This window comes from Cavia porcellus, unplaced genomic scaffold (assembly GCF_034190915.1).
Source record: "Cavia porcellus strain 051 isolate PalLab524CR breed Dunkin Hartley unplaced genomic scaffold, mCavPor4.1 scaffold_16, whole genome shotgun sequence".
Taxonomy (NCBI): Eukaryota; Metazoa; Chordata; class Mammalia; order Rodentia; family Caviidae; genus Cavia; species Cavia porcellus.
This window is the reverse complement of record NW_026947499.1, coordinates 9,289,261-9,314,021: the sequence shown is the minus strand read 5'-3', so window position 1 is coordinate 9,314,021 and position 24,761 is coordinate 9,289,261. Positions and strand designations below refer to the sequence as shown.

The following is a 24,761-nucleotide window of genomic DNA, read 5'->3' as shown; positions in this document are numbered from 1 at the left end:
TGGCTCTCCTGCTCTGAGGGCATGAAGGCTTCCTGTCCTGCTGTGTGCCCGTCACAGCCCCGGCAGCTGCAGACCCTGGGCCTGGGGTCTGCTTTGCTCCTAATTCTCTGGATCCCTCTCCCAATACCTCCTGCCTCCATGCATTTGCTGACCTCTGCTCTCTGCTGGGGAGCAAAGGGATTAAGAGGATCAGACTTGTTTGGACTCTGGTCTAATCCATACTTGCTTCTTGGCATTGCTGTGTGACCTTGGCGAGTGACTCTACCTCTCTCTGCTTTACCATAAAAGTGGCAATTTCCCCGGACTGTGACGAGATCCAGGTAAAGTGTCCAACCTGGCACCCAAGCTTTGTCAGCCCCAAATGGAAGCTCTTGCCACTGGTGCCTTGGCAGGGAACACACCTCCTCGCCTCCTGCTTTCAGGAGATTAACACTTGCCTTCCATTTCACAACTCAAAGGCCACCTCTTCCAGGAGGCCCTCTGGGATGAGGCCAAGCTCCCCACACCCTTCTGAGGTCATGTCTTCCTGCAAGGCTATCTACTTAACACTCAGGCTACAAACTCCACAGCAAGGGAGGGCCAGGGCCGCTGCTGGTTTTATTCTTCTTACCATACCTCTTGCAACCAGCATGAAGCCTGATACGGTCTGCCTCGGTGCATTTTGGCTGGTAGAAGATGGGGTGCTGCCTGTATTTGGGGGCCTTCAGGTCCAGCTGGAACAAGGTAGCCTTTCGTTTCGTTCTCCTGCCCCAATATGTGGAGGTGGCAGAAGGCTGGACAATGGTGCTCGTGGCGAAGTGAGCAGGTGTGGCGGAGCACAGCGCTCTCCTCCGTCAGTGGCCCCCACGCCCCGTCATTAGGCAGGGCCTGCTCATCAGGGTTCGCCATTATGTCTCCCCGGGCTGATGTAATTATACACTGACATAATTAACCCAGCGAGCGCATTAGGCAGGCCAGCTAAAAATTCATCTATAATTATTTGTTGTGTGCATGCTAATGAGTCCATCTGCACTGCCTTTGTACAACACGAACAAATTAATTTACAAGTCTGGATTTTTTTAATAAGTTCAAGGAATCGCTTCCTATTGTGTCCTGCTCTTTGAGAAAGGAAGAAAAAGGCGGCAGCACTCGCTGGGGTCAGGGAAGTTAGGTAAACACAGAAGGCTGTGGGTTGGAGCGGTCGTGGCCAGCTTGCTCTGGGTCCAGGGAGGAGGGGAGGGTCTAGTAGAGACCAGCGGCTCAGCTGGCCACGGAGAATGTTTACTTTGGGACAGGACAGGATCTGTGTCACCTGCCGTCTTTACAGGGAAGAGGTACAGACGTTCACTGTGCTCTGAGGTCCTTGGGTCATTTGTGGCTGGCTGTGTTCCCAGTCCTGGGAAGCTGCCTCAGTGGCCCCCAGGGAGGTCAATGGGATGGGGTGGAGGACCCCTGAGACAGGTTTGGTAGGTTTTAAGGCTCTGGTTTTTGCCTCATTTGTTGGTATAGAAGATGGTTGTTAAATTCAGAATCTGAAATTCAGCTCTGGGACCAAGTCCCACAGGGCCTCAAGCCTCAGTTTCTCTGACTGTAGGATGGGAACAATATAACACTACCTACTTCCCAAGATGGACTACGGGGGAGATCAAAACAGTCACTGAGAGAGAGGCTGTGTGGCTCGAGGTCAGGTGTCAGCCCTGACTCCTGTTAGCCACACAGCTTCTGGGCAGCAAGTAGATGGCCCACTTGTGCAGGGCAGCTGTGAGGCCCTATGGAGAGAGGGCGTGCAGGGCACCATATAGGGCTAAGCACGTGGCATGGCTTGTTACCTCACAGAAGTAGGTATGCCAGAACTCACCATTTGGGGAGCTGGCTGTCCACAAAGTGACACTCTATAGTGACTTCATGTTGGCACCAGGCCCATAATCTTGTCTTAAACTACTCTGAGACCTGAGGACTCTGGCTCAGAAAGTCCCACTGGGGAGGGACCTATCAGCTAATTTGCCCCACATCTCCCTGCTCGCAGTACATATGGGAAGGGTGGAGTCTGGTGATGTCCATGAAGCCTTATGGCAGGGTGGAAATGGGCCATATGCCATTTTCTCCTACACTCACTTGTCCTTCCATTCTTGAATTTGAGGAAGGAAGGGTGTGCCTAGGGTGCTGTGGCTGATTTTTATACCTAAGCTCTTTACACATATTTTTATCACCACCACATGATGAGGTACATAATGCTGTAGCCCCATTTTACAGGTGGAGAAACTGAAGCACAGGGTGAAGGGTGACGTACCTACAAGGGAAGCATCGAGGGCGGGGCTAGATCCAGGCAAATGGGGCCTGGAAGGATAACTGGGAGTCCTCGAGTATCTCTGTTGGCTCCCTAGAGTGGCTCATCAGAGTTGCCCGGGGAACTCATCATGCATCTTGGTCAGGCCTCCATCCTGGAGGTTCGCCTGCTAGAGGTCTGCGTGTCCCTCCCAGGCTTTTGGCAAACAGGTAGGGATCTTCATGGCTGGCTGTTACCTTTCCTGTTTCTCCCCAGTAGATCAGAGTGGATGTGCAGTTTTGATTCCCTTTTAGCTTCCAACGGGGCTATCAATCAAGACGTCTTACATTCCCTTGGCAAGGTCACCTGACTCAGCCTGGCCAATTATGCTGCTGCTTCGGGAATTTGAACCTCTGTACCCATTTATGGGTGGCTCTGGCCCTGTCAGCCTGGTGGTCCCACCCTTTTCCTCCACTCTCAGCTCCCTAATAAATCCCTTTCCTGCTTAAGAGCTTGGTCAGAGTCAGCTTCTGCTGCATGACACTAAAGAACCCTGATTGATGCACTCAACAAATGATTTTTGACAAAGGGAGATCACTGCTCCAACAGGTTCATTTCAAGCCTGAGTAAAGACTGGGGTGAAGAGTAAAGGCACTGAGGAGTGCATCTGTGAAAGAATGTGGCCGCCAAGCACATCAGAGCTTTCCCAGCCAATATCGCAGGTTTAGGGCACAAAAACAACCCATGAGGCTTGGCTGACTCTCAGGGCAGCCAGGAAGTCTGGACTCAGTGGACCTTAGCAAGGAAAAAGGACGAGAGACCCCAGAAGTCTGGCGTTTTTTTCAGTTTGACATTTTTACTGGCACACAGTAGGTGCTTAAAAAGTGCTAAAGGGAGGCGGGTGCACAGGATCAGAGGCCCTTCTGGGTTGCAGAAGGGGAGCTTAAATGGCAAAAAACAGATTAAAGCAGGCACAGGAAGAGGGAGGTGTGCTTGGCATTGGCTCTGAGGACAGAGAGATCTGGTTTTGAACCCATTTTCTACCACTTAATGTGGGGGTCTCAGATAAATCATTTGGTCACTAAAAGCCTCAGCTTCCCTGCCTGTAAAATGGAGATGCTAACAGAACCTACCTAAGCTACTGTAAGTATCTGATGATAGAAGCTTTGCAGAATGATTAGCACAGAACTCAGTTCATGTCAGTGTTCAGGGGAGTGGGCACTCATCTCACAGCCCAGCCCCACTGTGGCATCGCCCAGCTTTGTCTCTTAGGTTTTGCCAACAACGTAACTGCAGGCCAAGAATCAGAGGTGCCAAATGTCTGGGTGGGACAGAGCACAGGGCAATGGCCTCTCTGGGGCTGACACAGACCTTCACAATAGAGTCCCTGCACCAGACTCTTGGGAGCAGTCCCAGGGTCCTCAGAGGGCACAAATGTAAGGCAAAGATGCCAGGCCCTGGGTTTTGCATTGCACCTCTGCCAGTCTGAGCAGTGTACAGAAGGAATGAAATCAGGGAAGGATTTTATTGTGGACTCTGGGGTCTAAAATGTCAGCAAGAAAGGAACAGAAAGATGTCCTAGTTGTAGACATAATATAAGTAACAGAAACATGAAAATAAGACTAGGGTCAACTGCAGTGACACTCAGGGCCTGCTCTGTACAGTTGGGCAGACCGTGCACAGCACAAGGGCATTTGTGGGAGTGACACCTACATTCTAGATCTACATAGCTGGGCAATGTAGATTTTATCAAAAATCTTTGGGCAGATGCCAGTGATCTGGCTGAAGGATGGGGTACTTTGCTCTAACTCCAGGCAACTTAGGGTCTTAGGGCTTGAGGCAGCCCCTCCTATACCATAAGCACTGCTGCTCTGGGCCTGTCTTCATCCTCATAATGGCACAGTCAACACTGCTATTGTCCCCACTTTCCTAACAAGCAAATGAAGGCCCTGAGAGGAGGCATATGTGCCCAAGTCATCCAGCTCAGAAATGACAGAGATGGCATTTGAACTCAGAACTGGTTGACTCTTGAGGCAGGGATGGGTGGAACTGGATTTCTTGCTCTCAGACCAGAGGTTTGGACCTGAGAGCTCTCTGTGGACCTCTTTTGGTTTGCCATGTGATTTTGGATAATGAACTGACCTCTCTGGACACCCGTGTCCAAACTCCTTGCTCAAGAACAACCCAGGCATATACTCAGGATTGACGGGGCCCCTGAAGTGAGTGCTGTTGGCCCTGGGCCTCTCCCATGGAGCTGGGATATTCAGGGAGGGTGATTATTAAACACCTTCACAGCCGAAACTCATCTGAGAGGTGGGGACATGTGGAATCCCTGAGGGCGCCAAAGCCACTCTTGGGGAAAGGGATGGGGGCAGGACAGGAGGCTGCAGAGCAGATCCAAGCTGTGACACCTGAGAAAGTCACTCAGGACCCCAAGCCTCAGTTTCCCCATCAGCAAAAGGAGACAGATAGTAACAGGACCTACTGCAAAGTTATGTGCAAGAATCCTGTGAACAGAGTCCCCATGCTGGTGCTCGGCAGACTCCATGCAATGCTCCTCTGTTGTTACTGTGACCTGTGGGGCACAGAATGTGCCCGAGAGAACCGCCTGCGAGGAGGTGGGGGCACGTGAGGCCACGCCAGCCTGGGCTGCTCCCGGGCAATGGCTGGGCGCGGCTGGGGCAGTGGGTCTGGGCAGGCATTCTGGGGAGGAACCATGACTCTGACCCCCAGTGCCTGCACTGGTGCTTTGCTCCAGTGGCGCTGCATCTGGAGGGAGGAAGGCTACCTAGTCCCACAGGGCTGGTTCCTTCATAGGAGGAGGAGACTCCCAAGACCTCCCTCTCCAGGCACACACATTGGAAAGTCCTTGTGAGAACATGGACATCCAAAAGCAAGGAGGATAGGGCCCAGCAGAAACCAACTCGATGACACTTTGACCTAAGACTTCCGGCCTCCACAGCCACTAGAAGTCTCTTGTCCAAGGCTCAGGCTCTGTGGTTTTGCTGTGGGCCCAAGCCGACCACTGTCGCATGCCCTTTTTCCCATCAGCCTTCTGCCTTCTGTGCGGCCACCCAGCTCTCCTCCTCCCTCATTCCTGGGGGTCAGACCTGCACACCGGGCTCCTCCTGAGCCTTCCCTTTCTCCCCCAACTCTCTGCAGAACACCAGCCCAGGGTCTGCTCCCAGAGGGCCCACCAACACATGCCGCTGCTTCACTACTCATAGTCTTGGCTTCAGTCTGTGAGATGGGGACAAATACCCCTCCGAGCAGGTGACCTGGAAACTGTGACAGAGGTGCTGCTGGGGAGCAGAGAGGAGCTGGGGGAAGAGCCTAAGCGGAGGGCACAGCTTGCAAGAACAGCACCTGGAAAGATTGTGCAGAGTGCTGTGGCATATCGGGATGTGACCTCTGGACCTGGTGGCTGGATGGAGTTGAGTGGGAAGACCCCAAAGCTGGTTCTTAAGAATGTGGCCTGGAGGGGCTGGGGATTTAGCTCAGTGGCATAAGCGCCTGCCTTACAAGCAGGCAGTCGTGAGTTCGATCCCTGGTACCGATAAAAAGACAAAAAAAAAAAAAAAAAGAATGTGGCCTGGGACAGCATCAATCCTAAGGGCCTCGGGGAGTGACTGGTGCTATGCTAAAGGTGGGCTGTAGAGGGCGTCCGAAGGCGCAATGGGGATCCTGTCCTCCCTGGGTGTTTCCCGCTCTTCAAGGCCAGCCCCAGTGCGCAGAGCAGGTTCCTAGACGCTGCCCCCTACCCCCCATAGTAGGGATTGAATCTAAGGCTTCTGCATTGAGTCACCTCCCTGTCCCTTTTTTATTTTGAAGCAGGATCTTACTATGTTGCTTAGGCTGGACTTGAACTTGTGAACTCCTGCTTCAGCCTCCCAGAGTGCTAGGAATCCAGCTGGGTTCCTAGGTCATGTGGGTAACCCCTTTTATAAAAAAAAGAGCCCCTGCTGGGGCTGGGGGTTTGAGGAGAAAAACATCATGAGTGTGCAGCCCCCTGGAGGCTTTTGCAAGACTCCATGAGGTAGGGGCTATGCGCAGGTGGCTGGCAAACCCAGGGCTTCCCCCCACTTGGTCCAATGGTTACTCAGTGCCTCAGCTAAATGTCACTGGCTGCGCTTATGGACACAAACTGAAAGAGAGGGAAAGGATACAGGGGCCTGGAGACAGCTGTGTGCATCTCGTCTTCTCTCCTCGCTGGGTCGGCCCAGCCTTGTAGGCTGTAGGTAGATGTGTGTTGTCCGTAAGGAGAGAGAGCCAAGGAAGTTTGGAGTGGCCTGGGTGTGAGGCCCTCAGGGCTCTGGAGGTGGGGGTGTCTCAAGACACCATTTCCTGGTCCCCAAGGCCTGGATGCTGACTGCAGCCTCTGGTGATGGAGGAGGGGGCTCCAAGGAAGACGCAAGGCTTCCTGCCAAACTAGGAACTCAAGGAACCTATTTTCTCTGGTATCTCCAGGAGTCAGCCCTAATGACACTCTGATTTCAGCCTAGTGAGACCCACTGCAGACTCCTGACCTCCAGAGTTGTGATAATAAATGTGTGTGGTTTTAAGCCACCGGGTTCACAGCCAGTTACTACAGCAGCCACAGGACACTAGGAGTCTCTAATATACTCACTTGGTCGTGTTTACTGAGCAGCTAGTAGTGTCAGACACCATTTCTTCAGTTGTCAAATAGCTCCTAGCGCCTCGTGTCTGGCAGGAGACAGGGCAGTGGGTGGGAGGCGATCCCTGCCCTCTCTGGTTTGAAGGCTACAGGGGAAAGATGGACAAAGGGGTATAGATGGGGCCACAAGGAGAGCAGCTTGGCACGCATCATGGGAAGGCTGGTCAGGGAAGACTTCTCTGAGATGGTGACATCCGAGCAGGGTCTGAATGAATAAGGGACCCATAGAGGGATGAGAGAATTGCAGACACAGGAAACATACAGAGAAACGGCCTAGATCAGGTCGAGAGGCGGCTGTCTGGTCTGACCCATCTCCCCTGGGGTGACTGTCCCAGAAACATGACCTCTCTGGGTCCTCACTACCACTGACCACTTTCCACAATTAAGAAGTGGGCTTGGGGAGGCTGGCAATGCCCAGGCAAGTCTAATGCCAGTGTCCTCTTCCATCCCTGCTGCCTGGGTCTTCCATCCCTGGCCTACGTCAGGGGGTTGGGTTCAGACTGGGCTCCAGCCCCTAAAAATGAGTGTCTGATTTTCACTCCCCAAACTGCTGCAGCCATCCATCCACCCTGGAGCAGATGAGGCTGAGGGCAGGTGAGATATCACCCAGTGTCTCGGGCCAGGAGCTCAGAGGACCTTAAATTCCTTGTGCCCATGAGCCGGGTACTCTGCATATATTCCTATCGTATTAATCTCGTGAACAACCATGTTAGATACTGCTGGCACCCATTTTCCAGGAGAGATAGGGGAGTCACTTGTTCAAAGTCACCAGGCAAGAAAAAGACCACTGGATTCAAATCTATGACTCTTCACAAATTCTGTCATTCACAAATCCTGCCATATCCAGATGCCCTCAAAAGGTGACCACCTGATGTCTGTCTTACACTGAAATCTGAAATCTTGCAATGTCTGAAGCTTTTTAGTATTGACAGGAAACAAAAATGAGAAATTTTATACCATCAAGTTTGGTCTTATGCACAAAATCATTTAAAGTGTTGTACAAAATTACCTCAAACCTGTGTGTGGATAAGGTTTACCTGAAACATATATGAATATGTCTAGACTTAGGTTTTTTCCCTAAGATACCTCATTACATACATGCATGCATGCATAGCTCATTAAATACATTTTCAAACCTCAAAAAAAATTCTGGAATCTGCAACACTTCTAGATCCAAATATTTCAGATAAGGGATACTCAATGTGTATTTTGTTTCTCTGTTGTAAATAGAGAACTGGGATCTCATATCATAAATCAAAGATGTTTCAACCCTAAAAATAAACGCAAAGCTCGTGGTAGCACCTGCCTGTCATCCCTGCTAACTGAGAGGTGAGGGCGGAACAATCACTTGAGGTCAGGGGTTTAAGGCCAGGTTGGGCAAAACAGTGAGACCGAGACCCTCTCTCAAAACAAAATGAAAGCAAACAACAGAAAACCACAAAGAATAAACAAACAAGCAACCGAAGAAATTTGCTGCTATTAAATTCTAGTTAGACTTGATGCCTGCCCAGGCTGTGGGCCGTAGGCCCATTCTCTTTGGGAAAAAGGGAGGGTCTGCAGGGTACTGAAGATTTTCTCAGCTCTGACCAAGAAACTTTACCTGCAAGAAGTAGAGTAGGGACGCCTGTCCTGGCCCCCGGGTGTTCACAGTGGGCACACATACACCGTCCCCTGTTGGAGAAACTCTGGGCGCTGCCCAGCCTCTGACCTCCAAACAGGCTGTGTCTCCTCCGGCATGTGGCTAGCCTCGCAGACTGGCATCAGGACCTGTGACAGAGTATCACACTCCTCCTGGAGCTCGAAGCCCAGGTGTCTGCCGGGCACGGCACATGCACCTGGACTGAACAGAGCTGCTGCCCAGAGACATGGGCCAAGTGGGATGTTCCCCAGATCTTCCTACGACTGACAGTCTACAGTAGGCAAGGGCAGCAGGGGCCCAGAGGCCTTGAAATCCACCCTGGGCGTATACAAGCTGAAGGTAGGGAACTGCAAGCCTGGAGTGTTTGAATATTTGAACACAACACACCTTTGATGAGTTGAAACAGTGCCAGATGGAAAGGAAGATCAAATACAAAGGTTAAGAGGTGGCAGGTCCAGACAGGCAAGCGGGGGGAAGGGGGTAAACGAGGGGAGGGACCTCTTCTTAGGGTTGGCTGCCTGTTCCTTATGCATATGCTGCTTAACAAAATGACTAATCCATCTTGGTTACACTGGACGGGAACCCCTGGAGAACAGGTCGGAGGGCTTATATTGTGTTAACACCACAACGGGCTTTCCAAAGGCACCGTCTATTCCATCTGCCACCGCTAGCTGATGCTGGTGGTGTTGTTAAAAAACATCGGGTGGAAGGGGGAGGCTGAGGGTGGAGGAAAAGCAGTTCAGTCCTCCCACTCTGTCCATCTGAGGGAAAGTGCCATTCGGAGCTTTTTAAGGAAAGCTGGAGCTGGAAGGCTGTCCGAGAAGCTGTTTAGAAACACATATATGCAGAAGTATGCGTGCGCCCCTCCAAAATATCTCTGAGACAGAAGTCTGCTCCCATCTGGGCCGAGCTCTGCGCCCGCATGGGTGGGAGGCTCAGGCTATTGACGGTGGCAGCGAGACTAAGTTTGATCCTTTAGGCTTAACTTTCTGATAGCAGATGGGGTGCAGAGCCTTTACATGCAGCCGGGAGCCATGTGCCCACCCACTCCTTCCCTCCTGCCGTGGCCAGAGCTGCTGTGGCTCAGAGGGTGTTGTGGGTTGAACAGGTGCAGAAGGGCCAAAGATGAGGTTCTTCCTCCGTGGTAATGGGTACCGAAGGTAACAACGACAGCAATAATAATGGCAGTGGCAGCTGCTGCTTCCGGTCACTGTAACCACAGCTAAGGCCATGTCCTCTTCACGCTGACCCTGCCAGAGGTCCCAGGAGCTATGCTCGGTTTTCCAGAGAAGGAAGCCGAAGCTCAGGGAGGTACAGCCAGCCACTCAGGGCCACCCAGCCTTGGAGCGGAGACGGGACTCAAACCCAAGAGCACTGTAATCAAATAAAGTGCCCACATCCTGAGCTGCCCAGGAAGTCCTGAAGGGGGCAGGGAGGATGCCTGTTTGTTTAACATTGTGTTCCTGTTGTCGAGCACAGTGCCTGAATAACAGCAGGTGCCCCATATCTGTTGCATGATTTGGCTTGGGGCGACAGCTGCGCCAGGCACCTGTTCACTGAACCAGGTCAGCGGCCGTATCCACCATTAGGGAAGATCACTATCCGCATTGTACACGTGGGAACCCTGGAGAGAACCGAGCTGGGAAAGTCAGGTGTGAGTGCGAAGCAAAATGCCTGACTAGGGGCAGGCCCAGTGTTGGGGAGGTCTCTGTCCTCCCACTTCAGGCCTCCAAGTTTGGAGCTCTCTGTTTCCCCTCTGCCAAGGCAGCAAGGCCAGGTTCTGAGCCAGGGTCACTGGGAGCACGAGTTCCTGGGCAGCGGAGGCCACATCATTCCTCTTGCATCTTGGCATGAGTCCCAGCTTCAGCCTGGCCCCTCTCACCTAGGATTGGCAGAGACCCTATTCCTGTGGCTATGGCTCTGTGGAGTTGAGTCCCCAGTAACTCTGCTGTTGTTCAACCTTCTTGGATTTTTAAAAATTCTGCAACTGGGGTAGCGCTCAGAAGCTGGCTGTCACTTCCCTCTGCGTGACCCCGGGCCTGTCCTTCCTCAGTAGTGCAGTGCACGGGCAGAGGACAAGACTGTTTCTGAGTATGTGTGGGAGACCACACAGAAAGTACCCAGGGGTGCTATAGCAAGGTACCTCGGCCTTCCAGACCAAGGTCAAGGGCACCCTTTCTGAGGCCCTGCGCCAGCCATTGTCTTTGGAGCCTGTTCTCTTCTGTGTGCTCCACCTGTCAGTGTCCTTGTGGGTCCCCAACCTGAGTTCCCAAAGTCCTCTGCGCACAGTAGGTGTCAGGACTGGTGCAAGACCACAGCAGTAATGCCTGCTGCCTCTTTGGGTTGAGAACATTCCTGTCCTGGGGATCAGTGCATGCAGTCTGCTTCCTTTAACCCACTGGAACCTGAGCTCCCCGAGCAGTCAGGCCCAGACAGGTGGTCTCGAGGAGTGGGAATAGCACTCAAAGTTTGCCTTCCAAAGTTACCATCATCTTTAGGAAAATCTGACATCATAAAGCTTTTTCTTTTTCACATGTTAAAACTGTTTTACGAGAGGCAGGGAGGGAGCTTGGGGACAATGGCCTTGCCTCGCATGTGCAAGGCGCTAGGTTCAATCCCTAGTACTGAAAACAAAAACCAAAATGTTATGCTAGGTGTCATGGTGCATGTCTTTAATCCGAGCACTCTGGGAGACTATGACACGAGGATTTCACGTTTGAGGCCAGCCTGGGCAATTTAGTGAGATCTTGTTTCAAAACAAAGATAAAAACAAAACAAAACGGCTGGTAATGTAGCTCACAGCAAACGTTCAGCCAAAACCCAAACTCAAACCCAACAAAAAACAAACCAAAACAGAAACTCTTTTATGTTACCCTGTTAGGACTACCTGAGCAGACACACGAGTGGTGGAAGAGGAGGAGGAAGGCAAAAAGGCAGAGGCAACCGACTGGTTTTCAATTACACTAAATACCTACACGATGAGGTGGCTCACTCACTAGATGGCGCTAGAATTAGTCATTTGGGACAAGAAACTAGACAGGGTACTTCCCCATTTCCACCAAAATCTCTCAGATGGCTTGAACTTAAATTTTTAAAAACTAAGAAGAGAAAAGTACTAAAAAAATTTCTATAAGGTGAGAAAAGTAAGACAGAAGCTATAAAGCAAAGGTTTGGTAAAATCCCTTATTTTGCTCATATGTTTGTTAAATACTTGCCATGTACTACATACAATAGACATTACAATAAAGGTAAAAAACAAAAGGCAAGCTAGAGGAGAAGACATGAAACATATACACCGGCACAAAGGTAAATGTCCCTAATATACAAAGAGCAACTACAAGTTAGTAAGATCCACTCTCTGACAGAGAAAGGTCTAAGGAGGAACAAACCAGTGATTCACAACACAATAAATGGACATGCCCATAACATATAAGATTATATTTAGTGGATGGGTAAATAAAAGAACACAATAGAAAAGGGTGAAATCAAGGAGAAAAACACTCCAGTTCTGACCACTTACTCTGGGTTTGTGGCCAGTGTGTCACTACAGAACATTTTGTTCCCAAGTTTTCCTCCTCATCCTCGTGTCTAAGGAGCGGGGCCAATAACATACATCCCCTGAGCACCGAAAAGCCCGGCACCAGGCAGGGACTCAGAATGTTCAATATAGCCACACCAGAGACAACTGGAAAGGACCTGTGACCTCACAGGGAAGTGAGGCATCAGGGAGTTTGGGCACCGTGTTCTGTGCAGAGTATGCAGCTGTTTGGGAAAGGACACAAGGAAAAGATCCGAGGCCAAAGCCCCAGGAAACACTTTTCTAGTGGATTACTTGTTTTCCTCCAACATTTCTGTATATTCTAAAGTTGACAGTGTGCACCTGCTACTTTTATAACTGGGGAGGCAAGTCTGAAAACCCTGAACACGGTAAAGCATTTTGCTACTCCACAGACAGTAACCTTGCCTGCATCGCCCACCTGGCGTCCCTGTAGTGGACAGACCCTTGTGTAGTTAATGGCAGATGCGGGTACCTCTTAGACCCTGACGTCAATGGCTGTGGGTTATTCAACCCTGCTGAATGCAGCTGGGTGCACAGTATCAACTCCTTGTGTTACTGATGAGTAGGCCCTATTATCACCTCTCTTCTAAAGCCCAGAGTTCAGAGAAGTTAAGATCCCTGGCCTCGGTAACACAGCTCAGATCACTAAGCTGAGTGTCCCACCCAGAAGGGTCCGATACTGGGCACACTCACATCACCACCCTGCTGGCTGCCTTCCACCCGCCCCCAAAGAAGAGCAGGGCTAGAAATGCCTGCCAGGAATCGTACAATCCAGCGTCAGATCTCACGCCAAAGAAAAGCAGAAAAAACCCACTTTGGGGCACTCACCTCTCTCTTCTCATCTCCTCGGCAGTGTTCCTCTGCCTGCCCTCCCACTTGCTCGCTCTTTGTTTTTCCCTTTTTTCTCCCTGTCTTTTAACTAATCACTCAGTTAACAAGTTAGCTCTCTGAAGCTCAGGTTGGTACCTAGTGACTCTATGCGCAAGATAAAGAAATCAGCCGTCACCGATACAGAAGTCAGAGGGGTTTAAATCAAATCTTCCTCCACAACAATGACATTAATTATGCTTTTAACACGTTTTACTGCTTTTTTTTCTCACTTCACGCCACATCTGTGTGAACAATATCCAAAAGATTTACGGTTTTCTTTCGTAATTACAGACATACAGGCTGCACACTTATCAAAATACTTGCTGAGCAATCAGGCTATATCGCATTCTCTGCCAAAGATTTGTGTTGGCAGCAGTCATTCAAAACAAAAATGTTGAATCAGGACTTGTGTGTGGCTTTGGGGGTGTGCGTGGGGGGAGAATTTCAACAAATAATTTTCCTGTCAAGAAATACACTAACAGGAGCATGCGCATCCCATCCTGGCTCATTTTTCGGGAGTGGGATTTCTATGGTGGGGGCCAGGCGGTGGGGGTGGAGGGGCAGCGAGCAGGGATGCGCTGAGCGCCAAAAACGCATCTGACATTTGGTTCTTGTGTCTGAGGATAAAATTTAATGAGAACAAAAATATGTCTTCCTAATTCCCCTAAGAAATCATTAAAACATTTTGTTATTCTTAAATGTCTCGAAAATGAATTAGAGCCCCTAAAGGGGCTGTTTGTATGGTATGTCTCCATCAGTTAAGGCTCCTCATTCTCCAACTTGGTGACAGCTGGGGACATCCCCCCACCCCTCCATTTCTGGGAAGCAGAGCTGGGAAATCAGACACACCAGTCAGCACTGGTTTGGAATGACCTCCACACTCCCAGGCTTTGGAGAGAGGGCACAAGGGGCTTCCAGAAAGCTCTGCGTCAGTCTTAGGGACTCTCAGAACCCTTAGATGGCCCTTTATCCCTCTGTTCCAACAATCTGATTTCCAGAAAGGTGAAGGTCCCTAAGGACCCTAGCAACGAAGCCTTGCATCAGGCAGGGCTATAGCCCCTCTCATCATCGCCTGTGCCTGTCAGTCTCCAGACCCCAATCTCCAGGACACTGGCTTGCCTCTGGGCTGGTGATGGCAGCTTAGGTGAGCTACGGTCTGGCCACCTATGGCTTATGTCACCAGATCATAATCTTCTGAGGGCTGGCCTCCTGTTTCTGGGTCAGTAGATGGGAATGCAACAGAGGATGGGCTGTATGAGAAATGGGAAACTTCACAGGTGTACAACACATCTTCATGCTCTAAGTGTATCACTGGGCGTCCCCAAAGTGACCACACTTCTGTGAACCATACCCAGACTGAGCAACAGTACTTCCCACAGCACCAGTAACTTTTTTTCAGTTGAGGTAAACTTCACGTGACATAAAATTTATCATTTTAAAGCAAACAATTCAATTCAGTGACATTTAGTGTACTCACCATGTCCTGTCACTTCTGTATAGCTCCAGAATTTTTTTTTTAAGGTACTGGGAACTGAACCCAAGGTCTTTGCACTGAGCTTGTGTTATTTTTTATTTTGGGTTAGGTTTTGCTAAGTTGCCCAAGCTGCAATCCTTCTGCCTCATCCTAGCAGAGTGTCAGGATTGTAGGCATTTGCCACCCAGCCCAGCTCCAGAACATTTTTCTCACCCCAAAAGGAAGCTCATTTGTATCTAGCAACTGCTTTTGAATTTCCATCCCCCAGTCTTTGCAATGGCCAATTGCTTTTCATCCCTACAGATCTGCCTTTTCTGGACGTTCTTATAAATAGAATCGTGTACGATGTGGCCTTTTGTATCTGACTTCTTTCTCTTGGCACCATGGTTTTTGAGGCTCGCTCAGTCGTAGCATGGATTGGTGCCTCATTCCTTGTCATGGCGGAGTAATATTCCACCACATTTAAAGCTCCATTTATCCTATGCTGAATGTAGAGCCACTTCCCTTTGGGCCATGGTGAGCAGCACCAACAGACTACTGCTGGTCTGTCTGTGCTGCTGGTAAGTGGAGCCATGCAGTCTGCATTCTTCTGGGCCTGGCTTTCCTTCAATATCAAATTTTAGAGGTGGGCTGAATCACTCTAGGGGAGACCTGGTAGTTGCTCCTCTATTTCTCCTTGCTGACATACAGCAATGGCACCTTCTGTCACCTGGACAGAAGGTGGTTTGGGGTCCGATGGTTAGGGGAACTCAGGATATCTCATCAGAAGCCCCCATAGCAGGCTTCTGTCGGCTCATAGTGGAAGGTGGTGGGGGTTTTGGGGGAGATGGGGGGTGTCACACCTGATGGGTATGGCCCTCAGCCCCAGAGGGCCTGCCTTCACCCAGAAGCCCGGGGCTGTCCCCAGATCCCACAGCCAGGAAGCGCCTGTGCAGCCCGCTCAGAGCAGGTCCTCGTCAGTAATTATTCACTTACGGAGCCAAGTGTTTCTTACCTGGTGCTTCAATTAATTGCTTGTAAACACTCAGAAAGGCCGCCTCCGCCTCCTGACTTCTCTTACTAAGGGCCACCACCTTTGGAAACAAGAGAAAGCATCACGTGTAGCCATCGCATCTGAGGCTGCAAGCAAATCATTTTCCACCTGCAAAGATGTGGGATGGGGAAGGGGAAATGACGGTTATGAGTCTGGGATCTGAAGCCACAAGCTGAGCTGCATTGCGTCCAGGCTGTGTGCCTGTGGGCAAATCATTGTCCTCTCTGATCCTGAGTGTTCTCCTCTGTAAAATGGAAGAACATACAGGACCTACCTCTTAGGCCTGTTGTGGGGATTAAACAAAGCTGGCTGTACAGACTACACACAGCAGTAGGTACACAGTGGGTTATCAACAGTGATTATTTTGTTTTATTAAAGAGAATGCTAGAAGTTCAAACGTGGGTTTTAGGAGAAACTGAGACACAGCTGTTGGAAAAACAGGGTTAAGTGAAATGGCTTTGAGAGTGCTCAATAGGTGCCTCCTAACTGCACAGAGAGGACTGGATGGCAGGGTGACCTGGTGTGAGGAGCTGTCACCACGAGTGGCATCATCCTGCTGCCCACAGATCTTCCACGTTCTGCTGATGAGACTTCACAACATGGGGCAAAGCAGACACATCCTGCAGACACATGGGCTCTCACAGGGTCTGGTGGCTGCTGGAATCAGGGCTCAGCACCATCTCATGTTCACCCCTCAGAGGAAGCTGGAGAGGTGCTCAACATGATTTGTTGAATGAACAAATCCAAGTGGATCACAACAGTTCTGGGTCCTGAGTGCAACACCACCTTTGAGTGTCACCTTTACTCTCACCCTCAGGAGTTCTGTCTGGGTCAGTTCAGGGAGGCAGGTAACTAAGGCACAGAGTGAGTTCAAACTCTAGCCATGCCACTTAACTACGTGTGTGTCTTTGGGAGGAAAGGCTACATAAACCTCCATGCCTCTATTTACCCATTTTTAAAGTGGAGATAATACAATAATTTCTCTCTAAGTAGTGTTAGGCACATCAAATGATTTAATACACATAAAGCCATTTTAAAAACTCTTGGGGTACCTTAGACCTATAGACTTTTTACTTCCTAGGTATGACTAATTAATTTCCTCCTTGCCTGAAAGCATCAAGTTCTACTGGTACCAGGTGATGACCTCAGTTGTGTTTGTCCTGTTGCCAGACAATGGCCTCAGCTAAGGCTGACTCCACACACTGCAGTGCATTCTGGGAAGAAGAGTGTGAAAACCATACTGGTTCAATATGGCAGCACAAGCTACTACTGGCTACTGAGGACATGAAATGTAGCCAGTCCAAGTTAAGATATGCTGTAAGTGTGAAATACACACAGAAAGACTTAGAAGACCCAACAAGGAAAAAAAGATAATACAATAGCTCATCAACATTGTTTTTAATATTGACTACACATCAAAGTGATAACATGTAATCACTTTTTAAAAAAATTCCTTTTTTATTTCCTATTGGAAAAAGTGAAATTATATTTGTGCATCGCATTATATATCTGCTGGACAACAAAACCTTGAAGATTTTACAAAGCCCACGTCAAAGCAGTTAATTAAGACAGGTAGCGAGAAATACATGCTCACTGTCAAACAAGTGACTTTTAAAAGGCCAGTTATGAAAGTACCTTAATCTCTCATAGTTCTTCAGAGAAAAGTCTCTGGTCTCTGAACTTCCAGAGTGAGAGACAGTCTCTCATTCACTTAACAAACACTTGCTGACCGCCTGCTATGTGCCTGGGCACTATGAACCCAGTCATGAGTGCTGCAAGACTTGCTCCCCTTATGGGACTGACGGTCCAGTGGGGAGATGACATCACTACAGATTCCCCAGACAATTCATTAATTACAAGTGCTAAGTGCTTGGGAGGAAAATATAGGGGGGCTGGAAGACAGTGTAAGTGGGATAGGCTGACCCAGTTTGCTGATAGGACACAAAGAATTATTTTCTCTGAGAAAGGAAACATGGTGGAAGGAGGAGAAAGTTCAGAAAGAATGTTCTAGACTCAAGGCAGACTAGATGCAGGCAGACTTTCTTGCTGAGATGGACAAAACACTTCCTGCTCTGGGGACTCCCAGTCAAATGGGAGACACAGCCACACCCATGAGAACACAGCACAGGAGGGGGTATAAATTCTGTGGTCTACCAAATGGGGTGGGGCAGTTAATTCAGCGTCTGGGGTCGCCCACTTAATGTGTACCACATCAGATGCTCCATTCTTGGACTGACTGACTGAGACAGGGTCTTACTGTGTAGTGCAAGCTGGCCTTGAACTCATGACGAGCCTCCATTACAGGCCACCACACCCAGCTCCTTCTATGCTTGACTGTCTGAATCTCCACTGACATTGTTCCTCTCATGTGGATGAGGAAACAGGTTCAGTGAATTTAACTTTCTTGTCTAAGTAACTCAGCCAGCAAAGGATTCACACCAGGTCTGCAAGTTCAGACTGAATCCAGCACTTCTGCTCCTGGGTAGAAAAGCCACTGCAGCTGGGGACCAGTCATTCAGACCCCACCAGGAAGCTGCTGCCTCCCAACACCTCTACAGCTGCATGAGGTCAGAGGCTGCTGTGCACCAGGTCCAGCACCCAAGGAAATCTCGAGAAACAAAAGCAACTCTCTGTCCAGCCTTCAACAGGCAGCTATCAAAGATCAGCGGCACAGTCTGAATGTTCCACTTTAGAGCGGTCCATGCTGAGCACGTTCAGCAGCTGGGGCTTAGGAAAAGGCGCGAGAATGTTCCCTTGAGTGCTGAAAAAGGAACTTTGAGCTGACCATGGTGTTACAGGCCTGTAATCCCAGCTGAAGCAGGGTAGTTGTTGCAAGTTCAAAGCCAGCTGAGGTGACACAGTGAGTTCGAGGCCAATCTGAACCACACAGCAAGACCATGTCTCAAAAGCCAAAAACCCCAACAAAACAAAAAAAGAACTCTGAGGGGGGTAGACAAGGGCTGGGATTGTCTTTTAATAGTTCCCTGGCCCTGTCCACGGTGCCTGCGGCTTTTGCTTCACAGCATCATCAGTTTTAATGGTGTATGATTTATCTCTGTGCCGGTCTTCCCATAGCATCCACCTTCCCCAGAGGGCTGAGCTGTCCTATGCAATGGCCACCAACCCCAGTGGCACTGGTTACTCAAAAAGTTCCCATTCCAAACTGAGATGAGTTACAAGCTTAAAATAAAGGATTTCTAAGTCTTAGCACAAAAAAGGACTGTAAAAGGTCTCAACAATTATTTTATATTGATTATATGTTGAAATGATAATGTAATGGTCAGAGTAGGTTAAAGAAAAGATATTATTGAAATTAAATTCACCTGTTTCTTCTTACACTTAACTGTGTGGCTACTAGAAACATTTAAATTAAGGTTAGACTCCACTGACATTGTTCCTCTCATGTGCATGAGGAAACAGGTTCAGTAAGTTTAACTTTCTTGTCTAAGTAACTCAGCTAGCAAAGGATTCACACCAGGTCTGCAAGTTCAGACTGAATCCGGTGTCCAGAATGACAGCTTTGGCTTGTGATGGGCAGATCTTTCAAGGCCATCTGGGGAAGGAGGAGAAGGAGGAGGAGGAGGTGGCAGGGGCCAGCTACGCTCACCCCCAGAAGGCCACCATCAGAAATAGGAGCACATCTGACAGAATGGGTGGCATCTGCACCACCGCTGTGTGGCAGGGGTGAGGATGTGTGTGAGCCTCATCCATCTGGATAAATAAAGGCTGGAGGGGGAGTAATGAGGATTGAACCCAGGGAGTGCTGAAATACAAACCCAGTCCTTTCTTATTTTTTTGAGATAGGACCTCACTATGAAGTTTAGGGTGGTCTTCAATTCACTGTGTAGCCCAGGCTGGCCTCAAACTCATGGTGATCATCCTGACTCAGCCTCCCAAGTTCTGGGATTACATTACCATACCTGGCAGCCCTTTCTATTTTATTAACTTGTTACTGAGATTCATCGGGCTGGGTTTGAATGTGAGATTGTTCTGCCTTAGCCCCTCAAACTGTTGGGTTACAGGTGTGCATCTCCACGCTTCACTGTGAAGAAAGTTTTATTGGAACACAGCCACACTCATTCTTTTACATATTGTCGACAGCTGCTTTCTCTTTCCTTCCCTCTCTTTTTTTTTTCTTTTCTCCTTTCTTTCTATCATTGAGCTACATACTACTTATTTATTTGTTTGTTTGAGACAGGATCTTGCTTTGTAGTTCAGGCTGGTCTTGAACTCCCTATGGACCCCGTGCTGGCCTTGGACACACACTAATGAAGGGAAAAATATATATATGACACAGTTTTATTAAGTTGCTGAGTTTCCCAGGCTGGCTTCAAATTTGCAGTCTCCTGTCTCAGTCTCCCAGAGTGCTGGGATCACAAGCATGTACCATCAAGCCTAGCTCCATGGGAGCTGGGAGTTGTGACACAGACCTGGCCCTTACACGAAAAAAGTATGCTGATACTTGCGTTAGTGCTTCATCTAACAGCTGGACAATATTTTCAGTAGCAGAGATAAAAAACTATCCTGAACAACTGTCATCTTGAGTTTGGGTTTAGGCTTCCTGTACTCAGTGTGCCTCTCAAGTACAACAGATATTTGGAGGCCCTGCCTTGCCTAGTCTTGGTTCAGAACAGTGGTCCCATCTGCTTCTAGAAGGCCAGGCCTTTAAATTCCTGATCTCATACTTTGACCCAGTTTTGGGCTAATGTCACTGTGCATCACATGGCCTCAGTTTGTTTTTCCATCGAGGGGGAGAAGAATCCTTGCTGCCTAGGAAGGCACTGGGGCAGCAAGGCACTCTCTTTGCTGTGGAACTTTGCCAAAGCTTTCTAACGAATTGGATAGTTCTCGGCACCATGAAGGGTGGCTTTCCCAAGAACTGTCATCTGTACCAGACCAGGTGGACTCGCAGAAATAAAAGGTCATGTGTGGCTGCCTCATGGCTGTGCTCCATCACGCAGAAGGCCAGAAGAAAAGTGTCCAGATGTGTGTGATCCCTGAGCAGGAGCACAAAGGTGCAGAAGTGGGGAGGCCAGAGGAGAGACAGCATTTGCTCTGGCCACCCACTCTTGTCTCTTAACAGTTATCATCAGCAACGTGGGGTCCTGTGAGGCTGCACTTGCTCTTAATGACCAATGACCAGGGTTTCTGGCCTTGGGGGCCCTGCCCCAAGCCCCAAGATATAGCACTGTTAGTGTTCCACTCGAAAGAGGATGAAGCCCGGGTCAGGCAAGCTCAGTTGCCTGGCCAAGAAGAGAACCCATCAGTGGCAGGGGAAGGACCAGCACCAGACGCCTCCTACTCCAGGCCTGGACTTGGAACAAGAAGCTACACTCTCAAAGTGTGTCACACAGTCCTGTGGTATGGACAGGGGACCTGTGATGGAGTCACAAGCTTTCTCCAAAGACAGGCATGGAACACCAGGGTGCACGAGATGCTCTGATCTGCAGAGAGGCTCCTCTTAACTTAGATGAACCCAGCACTTTCCCAGGTGTGCTTGGCCCCAGAATGTACCTAGGGTCCTGTGGAACAGGCTTTGAGAACAGGGTCCCTCTACCACTAGGTCAGGGCTCTGGGGACGGTGGGGCCCAGCAGTTCTGGGAGATGAGAGGACCTAAGGTGGCAGGAATTCTGGGAGAAACTGCAGCCGGTGGCAATGGAAAGGAAGTGGGAGGTTGGGGAAAAGAGGAAGCAGGAGTGTTAATGGCCCCTTTGCAGTAAACATACCAAAGCAGAGAAAGGCAAAGGCCACATCGTGTTGGCAGCTGGGCCTCAGGTCCAGTTTAGCTGATGCCAAGGCCCTCGCTTCTAACCCCCAATGGGAGCCCTCTCTGGTATGGTGGGGTTCGCAGAAGGAACCCGAAGAGTTAGAAGAGCTGGGGGCCAATTGGGTGGGGCCAGGCAGGGCAGGAGGGACCGGGAGGGGAGATCTTGCCCTGCTCCCTGAGGGTTCAGTAGGGGTTCTGTTTCCAGGCAAGTGCTAGTACTCTCTCTACCATAAATAAATCTTTGATGTGACTGAGCAAATGAAAATTATAATTTAATGTCAACGCTTAAATAAGAAATAAGAGTTTGATTTGTTTCTCATTGCTGGTGTCGATCTGGGCTCTCCAGGCTCCTGCAGGCATGGGGCAGAGGTCTAAGATCTGCCCTGGGGTGGGAAGACAAGAGTGTCCCTGGAGGTCCCAGAGAGAAATGTGGCTTGGGGGCCAGCACCAGTGGTCCCAGAGATAGACAACACAGAACAGAATTCATGGATTAGGCCACCTGTCATTTTTCTTTGAATTTTTAAAGATGTAAATCATGAATAATCCACTTTGATTTTAGGTATAAATCATTAATTTGTGTTGAATTCTAGGATTAAGTCATTAATTCTCTTAGAACTCCCAGGCATAAGCCAGTAAACCGTTCTGTACCCTTAGGAGAAAGTCACTGAGAACCTGTGCCCAGAGGCCCCGTCTTCCAAGGATGCCCAGCCAGCTTCCTCCAGATCTACCCTCCCAGTCCTGCCAGTGTGCTGGGTTCAGAGGGCCCAGTGACCACACTAACTGCAGGCAGAGTTTGCTGAGCACCTGCTATGTACGTGTCTCAGTGGATCATCCTGCCCCTCTCCCATTCCAAACACACCTTACAGATGTTTGGAAAGGCACCCTGATTTGTGCCTGTTTTATTTATAGGGCATGTTTGTGCCCAGACAGTGTGGCAATATTGTGACCTCTGAACTCTGGCATTGGGGCATCACCTGATGCTGATGGCCTGGCTGATACTGGCTTTCTATCTGGACGCTTTCATTGCATCAGACAGACAGTGAGCACCTAGGGAACACAGGTTGGCATTTAAAAAATGAAACTAAACAATGCATGCAAACGCAGACAGTGCACATGTCCATCCAAGTCATCTTCTCAACAGATAGTTACTGAGCATCTCCTAGGGACAGGAGATACTCGGCATTTAGCACCAAGGAAAACAGATCCAAATACCTAGCCTGGTGGAGCTGACACCTCTAGGGGCAAAGGTGGGCAATAAAATAAACATAAAGCATCAGGAACTGGTCAAATGCAAGGAAGAGTAAGACAAGATGGGGTCTGCATAGTATGGCTGGGGAAGGCCTTGAGCAAACAGGACAGTGAGCAGATTATGGAAGGAGAGGGAAGGAATCATGGAGAGATATGAGAGAAGAATATTCCAGACAGACAAAAGCAGGTGCAAAGGCCCTAGGGCAGGAGTGTGTTTGGGTCAGGATGGCAGGGCTGGGGCAGAAGCAGGAGGGTCTGAGAGGTGGCTATTGCCAAGGTCCTGGTAGGTGACAAAAGCAGTGCACAGCAGAACTGTGGCAGCAAAGATGGGGAGAAGTGCTTAGATTATGCATCAGTTTGAAGGCTGAGCCACAGGATTTGCTTGTGGGGAGCAGAGTAGATGTGGGGTATAAGAAGAATCAAGGGTGATTCCACAGTTTGGGGCTTGAATAACTAGACTCTCTTAAATGGTCACTGATATATTTTCCTCTCCCAGGGTCCAGGACAGAGCTGGGCATGCTCTGGCATTAACTGGTACTGGATGGATGGATGAATAAACCAATGAGTGAGACTGGGAAGATGAGGCAGCGTCTGAGCTCATCCTTCCAAACTTCAGGCTTACAACTCAGAAGCCAGAGAGCGAAGGTGGCAGTGTCTTCCAGGAAGCCTGCATGCAGCTGTAGTCCACACTGCAGGCTACCTGGTGGAGCTGTCGATGACGAGGACAGGGCTAAGGCTAAGGATCTGCCCAGAGGTCGCATCCTGCCTCCTGGGCACACCCACAGCAAGGCTGAAACAGAAGCTACCATGGGAGTGAAGAGCCCTGGCTTTTGCCTCAGGTTGAGGCTACATCCTGTTTACCCTGGGTCAGTCCTTCCACCTTTGTAAGCCTCAGTTTCCCCATCTGTAAAGTCAAACTGTCAGACTACTGGCTGCGCTTGTACACTGATTCTAATTCTCTGGGGAGGACAGGCAGACAGCCTATGGCCTCCATCACCGGACCCCTCCCACTGGGATTTTAATGAGGCCCCGAGAAGCCAAGGAAGCCAGCCAGGCTCTGCCTGAAGCCTGGGGGAGGGGAGCAGAGTCTGGTGGGCAGAAGAACCACTGTGCAATTTTATTCTAATATTTGTAATTATCCCCAGGCTAAAAATAAGACACAGAGCAAAGTGTTTTCAAATGTCGGCACTAAGAACACTTCTTATCTGACATAATATGGGCTCCTGAATGCATTTATGTCAAGCTCCCTGAGACCCCACAGGCGGCGCTCCATGGCGGGCAGCTTTCATGACTCCAGAGCTTTGCAAAAATGCAATGTCCCATGAGTGAAGGCTGGCAGGCCTGCTATTAGCAACAGTATAATCATCAATTACATCCAATCACAAACTACTGATTTTATAATTACCAAATGAAGTTCTAACTTCTCACCTCCGCACAGTGGCAACTAATATAATTTCTTAGTTCGAAAGGCAGCTTTTTATTTCCTTTTCCTCCCCCCACCCCTCTGCCTCTCCTCTTTCTCTTCTGGGAAAAATTTTTTCCAGGCCTCCACGTAAGACTGCATTTAAATTGCTTGTCACTCAAAACAAAGGCGAACCACTCATTTGTAATTCACCAGCCACCTGAACAGACTGCCTGTTTTCCTCTAAGCATCCACGCACTGGAGCACAAAGATCATTTTTCTATTGTTAAAATTGTATAAGCTGGGGCTTTTTTTAGCAGTGAATACACAATTTCACTTCTCTTCTGAGGGCTCCTGGCATAAAAGGGACAGGAGGCTTTCTTTAGTGCCTCACAAATAAATTTTGCTTCAGGGTAATTAAAAAAACTGGCTCATTTAATGAACTGAGCATCTATCACTTATTTGGCAAGGCCTTTGTACAGATGAGGGCAGGACAGAAGTTGTGCTGCCTGCTGTGCCTGGGGTGTGGCCATGGATGAAGCTGGACAATAGAAACTCATTGTCACCAGCGCTGGGAAGCATCCGCATCTGGATTTTCTTGCAGGTGCCACCGCTATCACCGCTATCAAGGACATCACAAACGGGCACGTGGCCTGCTGGCTGCAGAACCAGAACAGCCCAGGAGCTGGCACTCCGGGCCTGACTTTGCCATTGCAGGCAGAGGTGATTCCAGCTGGGTGTCTGAATGGCTACTTCACCTCTGAGGGACAAGTGCCAGACGACAGTTACCAAGTGGCGGCATCAAGCCACTAGGCTATCTTCTAGCCACTCAGCCACCGAAGGCCAGT

At 49.5% G+C, this 24,761-nt stretch overlaps 1 protein-coding gene across 10 annotated transcripts in view; it reads right to left on the bottom strand.

Moving 5' to 3' along the window:
• The window catches only part of Cux2 (cut like homeobox 2), a 232,764-nt gene that overhangs the window by 33,851 nt on the left and 174,152 nt on the right, over window positions 1-24,761 (bottom strand). For all 10 annotated transcript variants that reach the window (XM_063225614.1, XM_063225615.1, XM_063225616.1 and 7 more), the window contains one exon: window positions 15,457-15,535. In XM_063225614.1, the coding sequence (XP_063081684.1) occupies window positions 15,457-15,535 (79 nt within the window). The remainder of the gene's footprint in view (window positions 1-15,456; window positions 15,536-24,761) is intronic.